Raw genomic sequence first — 13,006 nt, 5'->3', positions numbered from 1 at the left:
ACCTAACGTCTATGGTACCCAAAGCCCCACTTGTGATATCAAACCTAAAGTATTGTTCCCTAAGTACCACTTATGAGAGGCAACCTAACACCTACAGTATGCAAAGTGCCACCTATGATACCCACCTAACACCTACACTTCCCAAACTGCCACCTATGCTGCCCAACCTAACACCTGTGGTTCCCTAAGTGCCAACTACAATACCCATATAAACACTTATGGTACCCTAAGTTCCACCTATGATGCCCAACCTATGACCTACAGTATGCAAAGTTCTCTCTATGATACCCAACCTTACACCTATAGTCCCTAAAGCCCAGCTATGATACACAACCAAACATCTATGGTAACCTAAGTGCCACTTATGATACGCAACCTAACACGTATATTATGCAAAGTGCCACCTATGATAGCCAAATTAACACCTATGGTACCCAAAGTGCCACCTATGATGCCCAACCTAACACCTATAGTATGCAAAGTGCCACCTATGATACCCACCTAACACCTACAGTATCCAAAGTGCCACCTATGCTGCCTAACCTAACACCTATGGTACCCAAACTGCCACCTACAATACCCAAATTAACACCTAGGGTTCCCTAAGTGCCACCTATGATGCCCAGCCTAACACCTATGGTCCCAAACTGCAACCTATGATACCCACCTAACACCTATGGTTCCCTAAGTGCCACCTATGATGCACAACATAATACCTATGGTTCCCTAAGTGCCACCTATGATGCCCAACCTAACACCTATGTTTCCCTAAGTGTCACCTATGATACCCAACCTAACACCTACAGTATGCAAAGTGCTCCCTATGATACCCAACCTTACACCTATGGTCCCTAAATCCCACCTATGATACACAACCAAACATCTATGGTACCCTAAGTGCCACTTATGATACGCAACCTAACACGTATATTATGCAAAGTGCCACCTATGATACCCTCCTAACACCTATAATTCCGTAAGTGCCACCTATGATACCCAAATTAACACTTATGGTACCCAAAGTGCCACCGATGATGCCCAACCTAACACCTATAGTACGCAAAGTGCCACCTATAATACCCAACCTATGACAAACAGTATGCAAAGTGCTCCCTGTGGTGCCCAAACTTTACACCTATGGTCCCTAAAGCCCACCTATGAAATACAACCAAACATCTATGGTACCCTAAGTGCCGCTTATAATGATACCTAATGATACGCAACCTAACACATATATTATGCAAAGTGCCACCTATGATACCCAACCTAACACCTATGGTACCCAAAGTGCCACCTCTGATACCCAAATTAACACCTATGGTCCCTAAGTGCCACCTGTGATACCCACCTAACACCTACACTTCCAAAAGTGCCACCTATGCTACCCAACCTAACACCTATGGTTCCCTAAGTGCCACCTATGATAGCCAACCTAACGCCTACTGTACCCCAAGTGCCACCGACGATACCCAAATTAAAACTTATAGTACCCAAAGTGCCACCTATGACGCCCAACCTAACAGCTATAGTATGCAAAGTGCCACCTATAATACCCAACCTATCACCTACAGTATGCAAAGTGCTCTCTATGGTGGCCAACCTTACACCTATGGTCCCTAAAGCCCACCTATGATACACAAGCAAACATCTATGGTATCCTAAGTGCCACTTATGATACGCAACCTAAAACGTATATTATGCAAAGTGCCACCTATGCTACCCAACCTAACACCTATGCTTCCCTAAGTGCCACCTATAATAGCCAAATTAACACCTATGGCACCCAAAGTGCCACCTATGATGCCCAACCTAACACCTATAGTATGCAAAATGCCACCTATGATACCCACCTAGCACCTACACTTCCCTAAGTGCCACCTATGATTCCCACCTAACACCTACACTTCCCAAAGTGCCACCTATGATAGCCAACCTAACACCTATGGTACCCCAAGTGCCACCTACGATGCCCAACCTAACGCCTACTGTACCCCAAGTGCCACCTATGATACCCAAATTAAGACCTCTGGTTCCCTACGTGCCAGCTATGATGCCCAACATAACACCTACGGTCCCTAACTGCAAGCTATGATACCCACCTAACACCTATGGTTCCCTAAGTGCCACCTATGATAGCCAACCTAACACCTATGGTACCCCAAGTGCCACCTACTACACCCGAATTAACACCTCTGGTTAGCACAGACAACAGCCCCAGGACTTTATTAACCCCGCACCCCCCAGAGCCCCCCCCCAGCACAGACAACAGCACCAGGACTTTATTAACCCCGCACCTCCCACAGCCCCCCCCACAGCACAGACAACACCCCCAGGACTTTATTCTCCCCCCCTTGGCCCCATACCCAGCCCACACCAATCATAATGTCATGAAAAAGAGAATCAAAAGGTAATCAATCTGAATACAACTTGAATGAAAGTGAGCAAAAAGTGACTAAAACCCAAATACAAAGTGAATTAAACTGAAGAAATTCAATGAAAAGTGCATAAAAGTGATTATACATGATGAAAAACTGAAAAACACCCCAAAAGAGAATAAGAAATTTCATGGGGCATGAGTTGTGGGTCTTTAGGACACCACGGGGAAGTGGAGGGTGTCCCTGGGGTGCTACAGGTCGCCGTAGGGCAGTGGGGGGGGGGTCACTCTGGGGTCTCTATGTGTCACTGGGGGTTGTTATGGGCACCTATGGGTCACTACAGGGTCTATATGGGTCTCTGTGGAGGGTCCGTGGGTTGCTGTCGGGTGTCTATCGGTTGCCGTCCATCCCTATGGGATGTCTATAGGGTGTACGGGACTCTACGGAGTGTCCATGAGTTTCTGTGGGTTGCTATGGGGCATCTAAAAAAAAAAAACCCAACAAAAAACCACCACCACCAAAAAAAGTTACTAAAAAGGACTACAAAGTAAATCAATCTGAAGAACAAAAATGAATGCACAGCAAATAAAGCTGACTAAAACTGCATCAAGTCAGTAAACAGCAAAGCAAAGTGAATAAAGCGATTAGAAAAAGTAAATTAAAGTAAATAAAAGGGAATAAAAGTGAATAAGCCTGAATGAATCTCAAATAGAAGTGAACGAAATTTCCTAAAAATGAATGGAAGCAAATGAAAAACCTGGGGTACCTATGGGGGGCAGGTGGGTAGTGGGGGCCCTGTGGGGCGCCATGGTGGTTGATGATGATGTCATCCCAGTCCTGGTGACATCACACCACCATAAGTCATAAGGGTTGTCACGGGACCACGGGCGGGTGGCCATGGGCTGTGTACGGGTTGCTCTGGGTGTCTATAGGTCACTATGTGGTGTCTGTGGGTCTCTGTAGGTCACTGTGGCATGTCCACGGTTTGCTGAGAGTTGCTGTGGGGTGTCTCTGGGACCCTATGGGATGTCCGTAGGGAGTCTATGAGCCTGGGGGGTCGCTGTAGGGGATCTACTGGGGTCTATGGGATGTCCACGGGTTGCTCTGGGTCGCTATGGGGTAACTGGGGGGGGTGGGGGGGAAGTTACTAAAAGTGAGTAAATCAAATCAGAAGAAAACCGAACGAAAACTGAAAGAAAACTGAAGAAAAAAGTCAAAAAAATGTCAATAAAGTGATTAAAAAGGAAATAAAAGTTAATAAAAGTGAATAAATCTGAATGAAATGCAAAAAAAAGTAAATAAAAGTGAAAGTGCAGCAAACAGTCAACTGGTGTTGGGGTACTTATGGGGTGTGGGGGCCCCACGGGGTACTTCAGGGGCCCTACGGGGCTCGCTGGGTCGGGTGGGCCGCCTGTCCCCCGGGGAGTCCCTGCTGCTGGGCACGGAGGGCCAGGAATATCGGGAACGCCACCGGGATCAGCACCGGGAGCTGCTGCCTCAGGTGCTGCTGCAGCCCGGCACCCCAGGGTGCTCCTGGCCATCACCCACTGAGAGATTTTCCTGGGCCTCCGGGATGGATCCCGGATGACGGCAGTGACGACAGGAATGCTGGAGGTTCCCTGCTGAGCGCCACATACCATGGGGCTGCCGCTGCGGCGCAGGGAGCTGGTGCACGCCTTCGATGCGCAGAGGTTTCGGCAGGGTAAGAGTCAATCTAGCTTCATCCTGATCCCTGGGCTCTTCCTCATCATCTCCACCTGCAGAAGTGCAGAAGTGCAGATATTATCAGCCCTTTCCTTGCTCCCGAGTAATCAAGCATCCATTTGCCTCCTCCCGACTCAGCCTCCGAGTGACCTGGACAAAATGCGTCTCTTACCGAGGCAACCCTTAGAACCCGCAGCGGCCTCTCCTCCGCGTGTCCGGTTTAGAGAGAAACCACGGCAAGGCAGACCGGGCATTTCTGGACATCCCTGGCAAACCCCAGGGCAAAGCCTGACCGCAACGAACAGATGAACTGCTAGGGAAGGGAAGGTAGAGAGGGGCCGCGCTTCAAACCACCGCCGTGCCAGCTCAGATTTAGAAATGCTTTTCCCAGGCCAGCAGAAACCTGCCTCTTAACCAAAGGGAGCAACGACACTTCCTTCGTCACACACTTTAAGCACTCAAAGTTACTGAGCACCTATCTCACTCGCTTCAGCTCCTGCAACTCCGTGACTGCTTCTTTCTCGTTTCCCTTCCATCACAAGCTTTCAAGTCCCAGGAAACATCAGCAGAGCCCTTTACGCCTCCCATCAGATTCCCAGCACACTGGTGTGCTGCTTCAGAAGCCTTCCCAGCCAGTAAGAAGGGCCCAAACTAATAATCCTTGTTATTTAGACAGAGCCACCCTTGCCTGGGATCTCTCCCAAACAGACTTCAGCAGGAGCATAAGCAACAACGTCTTCTCCAGATAGATTTGAGTCTCACCTAAACACGGGTATTTCCTACAGAAAGACACGCTTCGGATTCCTCATCTCTACCTGTAGACAAAGCTCACCCCAAATTTCTCAGTCGCTTCTGGGTAATACCCGACGGTAACTTGGCAATAAAGCAATTTTACAGGTTGCGTACGATGTACAAAAGCACGCAGACGTTCCTTACCGCCGGACGATCCGGTTTCTGGTGCGCAGGGAGCGGATGGAAGGCATCCCAGCAGCCTTCCCCGGGCTTCCCCTGGTCTTGCTCTGGATGATCGCATGCAGACAAGAGCTGCGACAAGGCTGAGGAAAAACAAACGAGAATTGACAAGGTCAGCCCAGCAAAAGCAGCACTGGAGTGCTCTGAGCCTGTTTGCTAATACAATCCAGCAGCAGCAGAGCTCTGCAAAACATCAGGGAGCGCCAAAAAGATGCAACCGCTTGGGAGAAGGTGCTGGAACCCTGAAAAAAGGCTTTAGGTGTTTCTGTTCCCCCCATTTGCCTTCGGACCCTTTGCTTACTGCCCATGGAGGACTGGTGTCACCAGCACACTCTTTTCCCTGCAGCACAGATCGGCCGACACCTGCGTAGCTGACTCAAACCTGAGGCCAGCAAGGACTATTTAGTGCTTACTGGTGGCAGCTGCCTTCCAAAGCAATACAGAGGAGGACCGAATAAAAACAGCAACCTGGAAAACGCAGAGCAGCGGGGGAAAATCGCTGTTCTTCCTGGCTTCCAGGTGGGGAAACTGAGGCACAGACCCCTGAAATGTGTCTGGAGAAGCACTAAGGGGAGAGGCAGAGAACTCGAAACAGACCCGGCGCAGGGCTTTACAAGGACACGACCTGAACCTGCCTTCGATCTCCAGACCTCGCTGGGCCACCTCAAACCCCACCTGCGCACCGCCTCTCCGGCGCCCTCTCTCGGGCTTCCCGGAACACTGCGCACGGAGCGCGAGGCTCCGGCCCCCGCTCCCGCAGCCGGGGGGCCGGGACGCAAAGCTGCCGCTGGCCATCCCCTACCCACGGTTGCTCCTCAGACTGGTGGCACCGCTCCGGATGCCTCCACGTGTAGGGGATGCCCAGCACCAGCTTTCCGTAGCGGCTCCTCAACCGTGGGAGCAGGGGCCGGACACTTGCACTCCCTGTGCTGTGACTGAGGATACTCGAGAGCACTCGACGCAAGGGCAGGGAAAAAAACAGAGGGCAGAGCACGGCCGGACCGCTGCGGCGGTGGAGCTGCTCGTGAGATCCCCAGCTGGAGGAAATGGGCAACAACCAGCAGGCACGCTGCTCCCTTCACCGAGCCGCTGACACTGAAAACGTGACTCCTGCTGCCACCTCCTTGTCACTGCTCCACTTTGGGTCTCCTAGCAGTAACGTTTCCAGCTCACAGCCCAATACAGAACACAAGTGGTGAAAAGCAGCCTCAAAGCTCTGCTTTCAGTAAAGAAAACATCCAGACCCCAATAACAAAACCAACAGAACGCACCAAGAAGCGACCTTAAGAAACCTAAACCCCTCCTATAAACAAAACACCTCCGAAAAGAAAGCCTTACAGAAACACTTGCTCATGCACACACTGGGAAACCTGGAAACGTCCCAGAGCTCTTCACACAGCTGATTCCATTGCAGCAAGCATCAAAACACACCAGCACAAAGCACCACAAGACTCCAAAGCGACAAAAGACAAAACAAACCCCAGCGAACTCACCCAGCTGAAGCCCAAGAGCTGAATAAGTTCCTCCCTGCAGCCCTGTGCCTTTATAACCCAGGCAGCACCCACAGCCCCTCCCTCAAAGCCCAGGGGCGGGGGCGCGGGGGGGGGCGGGGGCAGGGGGGGCGGGGGCGGGGGCGGGGGGGGGGGCGGGGGCAAACCACCACCTGGGATAAAAGAGGTAGGATGAGCAGCGCTTGGCTTTTGGGCTGGTGTCTGTAGCCCAGAGAGGGTCTGAGAGAGAAAAGGGCTCTTGAATAGAGCAAACCCCAGCGTGCTTTCTCCAGGAGCACATCCCCGCTCCAGGATGCCCGAGAGCAGGCACTCGAGAAGCCGTGCGCGGACGGAGCTTTAGGTGGCAAAGCGAGGGCAGGAGCTCTGTGTGTGTAGGTGATGCCTGCGAGAGACACGCTGTTGGGTTTCCAAAACCACAAAAACTGCTCCGGGGAGCGCTTCCCGGAGGATGGAAAATGGGCGGGGAGCAGCAGTTTCGGAGCCCGTTGCCTGGGCAGCCCCGAAGAATTGAGCGTGTGCTGCCACCATGTGTCCAAACGTCGGTACTGCAGGTGGTGGGGAACGGGAGAGGGAAGCGGCTCCGGGCGCCGCTCGCTGCTGCCATCATGGGTCGGAATCTCGGTGCTGATGGGAGGGGGACGCCGCGCTATGGCCCCGGGCACCGCCCGCTGCTCCCATTCTCTGTCGAAAATGCAGCACTGCAGTGGGTGGGGATGGGGGAAAGCGGCTGGGAGCTGCTTTCCGGTGCTACCGAGTGCCCAAAACGCGGCACGGGAAGCGGGGAAACAGAAGTATGGCGGCGGGAGACGAGCGCTGCTGCCGTCTTGTGGCCTCAGCCAATAAGGACCGAGGGGGGCGGGGCCACGACAGGCCGGAAGCGGAGGCGGGGCTTGGGCTGACTGACAGCCGCTCAGCGAATGGGGAGCGAGCGGGGCGGGGCCACGGCGGACCGGAAGTCGGGGGCGGGGCTTGCAGTGACTGACAGCCGCCTCAGCCAATGGGGAGCGAGCGGGGCGGGGCCACGGCGGACCGGAAGCCGGGGGCGGGGCTTGCAGTGACTGACAGCCGCCTAAGCGAATGGGGAGCGAGAGGGGCGGGGCCACGGCGGACCGGAAGCCGGGGGCGGGGCTAGGCGTGCCTGACAGCCGCCTCAGCCAATGGGGAGCGAGCGGGGCGGGGCCACGGCGGACCGGAAGTCGGGGGCGGGGCTTGCAGTGACTGACAGCCGCCTCAGCCAATGGGGAGCGAGCGGGGCGGGGCCACGGCGGACCGGAAGTCGGGGGAGGGCCTAGGCGTGAGTGACAGCTGCCTCAGCCAATGGGGAGCGAGCGGGGCGGGGCCACGGTGGACCGGAAGTCGGGGGCGGGGCTTGGCGTGACTGACAGCCGCCTCAGCCAATGGGGAGCGAGCGGGGCGGGGCCACGGCGGACCGGAGGCCGGGGGCGGGGCTTGCAGTGACTGACAGCCGCCTCAGCCAATGGGGAGCGAGCGGGGCGGGGCCACGGCGGACCGGAAGCCGGGGGCGGGGCTTGCAGTGACTGACAGCCGCCTCAGCCAATGGGGAGCGAGCGGGGCGGGGCCACGGCGGACCGGAGGCCGGGGGCGGGGCTTGCAGTGACTGACAGCCGCCTCAGCCAATGGGGAGCGAGCGGGGCGGGGCCACGGCGGACCGGAAGCCGGGGGCGGGGCTAGGCGTGACTGACAGCCGCCTCAGCCAATGGGGAGCGAGCGGGGCGGGGCCACGGCGGATCGGAAGCCGGGGGCGGGGCTTGCAGTGACTGACAGCCGCCTCAGCGAATGGGGAGCGAGCGGGGCGGGGCCACGGCGGACCGGAGGCCGGGGGCGGGGCTTGCAGTGACTGACAGCCGCCTCAGCGAATGGGGAGCGAGCGGGGCGGGGCCACGGCGGACCGGAAGTCGGGGGCGGGGCTTGCTGTGACTGACAGCCGCCTCAGCCAATGGGGAGCGAGCGGGGCGGGGCCACGGCGGACCGGAAGTCGTGGGTGGGGATGGGTGAAAGCGGCTGGGAGCCGCTTTCCGGTGCTACCGAGCGCCCAAAACGCGGCACGGGAAGCGGGGAAACAGAAGTATGGCGGCGGGAGACGAGCGCTGCTGCCGTCTTGTGGCGAATATTCCGTACTGCACGCGGTGTAGAATGGCGGCTGCTCGTGTGGAACCACAGGAGTCCGGAAGAGCCATTGGCTGAGGCGGCTATCAATCCCACCTAAACCCGCCCCTCTTCCGGTCCGCCGTGGCCCCGCCGCACTCGCTCGCCATTGGCTGAAGCGGCTGTCAGTCACTCCTAGTCCCGCCCCCGCCTCCGGCCGTGGCCACGCCCCGCTCGCCATTGGCTGTTCAGCCTGGCAATCACTCGTAGCCCGGCCGTCCCTCCGCTCTGATTGGTTCGGCGCCACACGGGCAGCCGCCTTTCTACACCGCGTACAGTACCGAATATTGGCCACATGATGGCAGCAGCGTTCGTCCCCCGCCGCCATACTTCTGTTTCCCCTCTTCCCGTGCCGCGTTTTGGGCACTCGGTAGCACCGGAAAGCAGCTCCCAGCCGCTTTCCCCCATCCCCACCCACTGCAGTGCTGCATTTTCGACAGAGAATGGGAGCAGCGGGCGGTGCCCGGGGCCATAGCTCGGCGCCCCCCTCCCATCAGCTCCGAGATTCCGACCCATGATGGCAGCAGCGAGCGGCGCCCGGAGCCGCTTCGCTCTTCCGTTCCCCACCGCCTGCAGTACCGACGTTTGGACACATGGTGGCAGCACACGCTCACGTTTTCGGTATAGAAATGGCGTTAAATTGTTGCGAAAGAGACAAAAAAAGGTTTAAAATGGTTTAGAAATGGCCAAAAATGGCTCAAAAGGGGTTAGAAATGGGCAAAAATGGGTTTGAAGTGGCAAAAAAATTGGTTTAGAAAATTGGGAAAAAATTTTTAGAAATAGCCAAAATAGGCTTAATATAGGTTAGAAGTGGGTGAAAAACGGTTAGAAATGGACAAAACTGGTTTAGAAGTGGCCGAAATGGCTTAGAAAGTGTTAGAATTGAGCAAAACAGGGTTACAAAGGGCCCCTTAGAAATGAGAAACAGTCAAAAATGGGTTAGAAAAAGACAAAAATTGCCTAAAATGGGTTAGAAATGGGAAAAGTGGGATAGAAATGGCCAAAAATTGCTTAAAACTGGTTAGAAATGGGCAAAAATGGGTTTGAAGTGGCTATAGATGCCTTAAAACAAGAGAGAAATGGGGAAAAAATGGTTTAAAAAGAGGCCAAAATGTCTTGTAATGGGTTAGAAGTGGGCAAAACTGGGTTAGAAATGGCAAAAAGAGTTTAGAAATAGCCAATAAGAGGTTAAAACGGGTTAGAAGTGGCCAAAATTGGGTTAGAAATGGCCAGGAATGGTTTAGAAATGGGAAAAATGGGATTTAAATAGGTTAGAAATGGCAAAAATGGGTTGGAAATAGCCAAAAATGGCTTAAAACTGGTAAGAAATGGGAAAAATGGGATAGAAATGGCCATAAATGCCTCCTTCGCTTCTTCCTTCCCTCTTTCTTCCCTCCTTCCTCCCTTCGTTCCTTTTTTCCCCTCCTTCCTTCCCTCCTTTCCTTTCCCTCTGTTCCCTTCCCCGCCTCCCTCCAATTCCCTTCTCCGCCTTCCCCCAGAATGAGAGTGAATACAAGAGCAGAGGTTCTGAGACAATTTAATGGAAGAGAATGTAAGAATACAATTGAATATGGGGAAGTGAATACAAGGGAAGCTGCTCATTCACAGCTGTGAGAACTTGGCGTTTTATTCTGTGCAAAATGCGCTGGGGAAGCAAGAGACTTGCAAAAACCATATTACAAAGGATCAAGGTGGATTGATCTTCAGTCAGCCTGTGTGGTTACTTCCATGTTAGGGACAGTGCCTGGTATCCTGAATACACGCAGCAGTACCTTAGTTGCAGCTGCAGAGCCCTCCTCCATCCAAACGGAAGCCTCACTAAGTTTTCTAGAAATGTCTTCTCTTTGCTCCCCTGATGAGAAAAACTGATGCTGCTCTTGGTAAAGCTTCTCCTGCAAAGAACAAAGCAAGCGCTCCCATCAAATACCACTGAGTGCAGAAGCATAAAACCACCTGGTCACCCCCTCGTAACAGGGCCGGACAGTGGACTCCTGGGGCGCTGCCTGCGCTGGCCAGGAGATTATCACTCAACCCTCCCAAATCTGAGCTCCTGCTCCCAGCATTACCAGGAGCATGGTGTTAACACAGCAAGTGTATAGACACATGCACACCAGGTACATGATGGTAAAGCTGCAACCACCAGAACTTCACATGCACTTAACTGCACAGCAGTGGTTCTTGAGGAGCTGTAGCTTCTTTACAGCCCAAGTGCAAGTGTTCCAAAACTCCCAGCTAGGCACACAGAAGAGATACTGGGAACCTAAAGCCTAATGTGTTAGACACACTTGGGGAAAGTCTTGCATTTCTGTCAAGTCCCAATGTGCTTGGCAAGCCTAGAGGTAGTGGAAAAATTACTGAAAGACAAAAGGTGAGCTCTTCAAATTGTCTCCCCCCAGCCCAGACAACTCCACTGCATTCAGATCAGCCAAGCTGCACAAGACACTTCTACCTGCTCTCCAGGCATTCTCATTTCTTTATGTTCATCTCTTACCTGGATCTCAAGGATGAATGACTCCAATCCATTGGCCTATTTCTCTCTTCCCTGTTTCTCTAGACCTCCGATTGTCAAGTTTGGGAATCTAGCACACAAAGAGAACAGAAATCAAAGGTAGCAAGTTCCTTTAGCTGAGCAGCACATCATATGCATCAGCTTCTGATGACAGCAGTGCTACGTGAGCCACTACCAATTCCGAAGCAATTCACTTCCTTTACCTGGAGCTTTAACTTGGCAGAGCCATTCCAAACATCCTTTTTCACTAAGCTCTTCAGTTTGGCCTCCAGCAGGTCAGGCACATCATTTACAGCCAGTTCCATGGGGATCTCATGGACAAGCTTCAGCTTCTTGGGTGCTTTGTTCTTCTTCCTTTCCTCCGTTTCGGTAACAGTGCTGTCACTGGAACTTTTGGATGGCTCTTCTACTTTCGCAGTTTCTCTATTTCCTTTGGGATCCCATAACAGAAAAAGTACATTCTCCGGCAAGGGAACAGATTTGCAGGTGTCGTGGTTTAAGCCCAGCCTGTAACAGAACCATGCAGCTGCTTGCTCTTTCCCCACTTCTTCCTCTCCCCACTCCTGGAGGGATGGGGAGGAGAATCAAAAGAATGTAACTCCCATGGGTTGAGATAAGGGCAGTACAGTAACTAAGGTATAACACAAACCACTACTGCTACCACCAGTAATAATAAGGGAAATAACAAGGGAAGAGAGTACAATTGCTCAGCACCAGCCGACCGATACCCAGCCTGATTCAAGCAGTGATCTGGGCCTTCCAGGTGACTGCCCCCAGTTTATACATGGGGCATAACATGCTGTGGTATGGAATACCCCTTTGGTTAGTTTCAGTCAGGTGTCCTGTCTCTGTTTCCTCCTGGCTTCTTGTGCCCCTCCTCACTGGCAGAGCTATGAGACTGAAAAGTCCTTGATTGGACTGAGCAACAACTAGAACATTGGTGTGTTACAGCATTGTTCTCAGACTAAAGCCAAACCACAGCACTGCACCTGCTACTAAGAAGGAGAAAAAAATAACTGTTACAACTGAAGCAGGACAGTATCCACCTCTTATTCCATATTATATATATATATTTATTTATTTTATACACACAGACACACACAGAGAGATAGATATCATTCCTTAGTCCATGGACCATTCCCATAAATATGCTGTATTCATTCAGTCCATGATGTTGGGCTCCATCTGTCAGTAACCGCCTTTCAGGGCAGGAGAGATGGTGTGTAGTGTTGGATTGTTGCCTGCTGACAACACCGCAGAACTCATCTGGTCACTGCTGAGCTCATCTGGTTTCATCAAAGTTCATTCCTTGTTGAGGTGATGACTGGAGGGAAGTCAGGGTCAGTCGATGGTGACCTGAGGACAGTCCTGGGAGACTCCTGCTGCCGGCTTTTCCCATAACTTCACTCTCTGCTGATGATCATGACAGCACATATCTTCTTTTCAAAGCCCAGTAGTGGAGATGGGCATCTACCTGATGAGCTATAGAAGTGTTATATAGCAGGCAACAGCATATAGTTGTGTTCACTGGCTTCTATGAATCTCAGTGATAAAGGCAAACTAAAACTGAATCAAGAGCTTGATCTCACTATGGACCAGAGCTTTGCAGAAATTCACACTTTCTCCAACAGATTTGAGGCATCACTTACCTACCGCTTTTAACAAAACCAGCCAAGAATCACTCAAGAAACATTCTGGGAGAATGCCTGAACCCATATTGAGGCCTTCCTCAGGCCTGGCACTGGAAGCCATCCAGACAGACCAAGGGA

The 13,006-nt window shown here is 52.8% G+C and overlaps 1 protein-coding gene across 1 annotated transcript; it reads right to left on the bottom strand.

The window, feature by feature from the left end:
* Positions 1-2,324: 2,324 nt before the first annotated feature.
* LOC308224507 (uncharacterized protein) lies at positions 2,325-8,838 on the bottom strand (the record flags this gene model as incomplete). The annotated part of the gene is made up of 5 exons (XM_080624488.1): positions 2,325-4,132; positions 5,016-5,134; positions 6,715-7,393; positions 8,553-8,723; positions 8,786-8,838. The coding sequence occupies 5 exons, from the start codon at positions 8,836-8,838 to the stop codon at positions 4,123-4,125; spliced, it is 1,032 nt and encodes a 343-aa protein (XP_080480614.1). The 3' UTR covers positions 2,325-4,122.
* Positions 8,839-13,006: the final 4,168 nt, after the last annotated feature.

Source organism: Psittacula echo (genome assembly GCF_963264785.1).
Source record: "Psittacula echo genome assembly, chromosome: 8".
In the NCBI taxonomy this organism is placed as follows: domain Eukaryota; kingdom Metazoa; phylum Chordata; class Aves; order Psittaciformes; family Psittacidae; genus Psittacula; species Psittacula echo.
The sequence above is the reverse complement of the archived record's forward strand: the minus strand, read 5'-3'. Positions and strand labels throughout refer to the sequence as shown.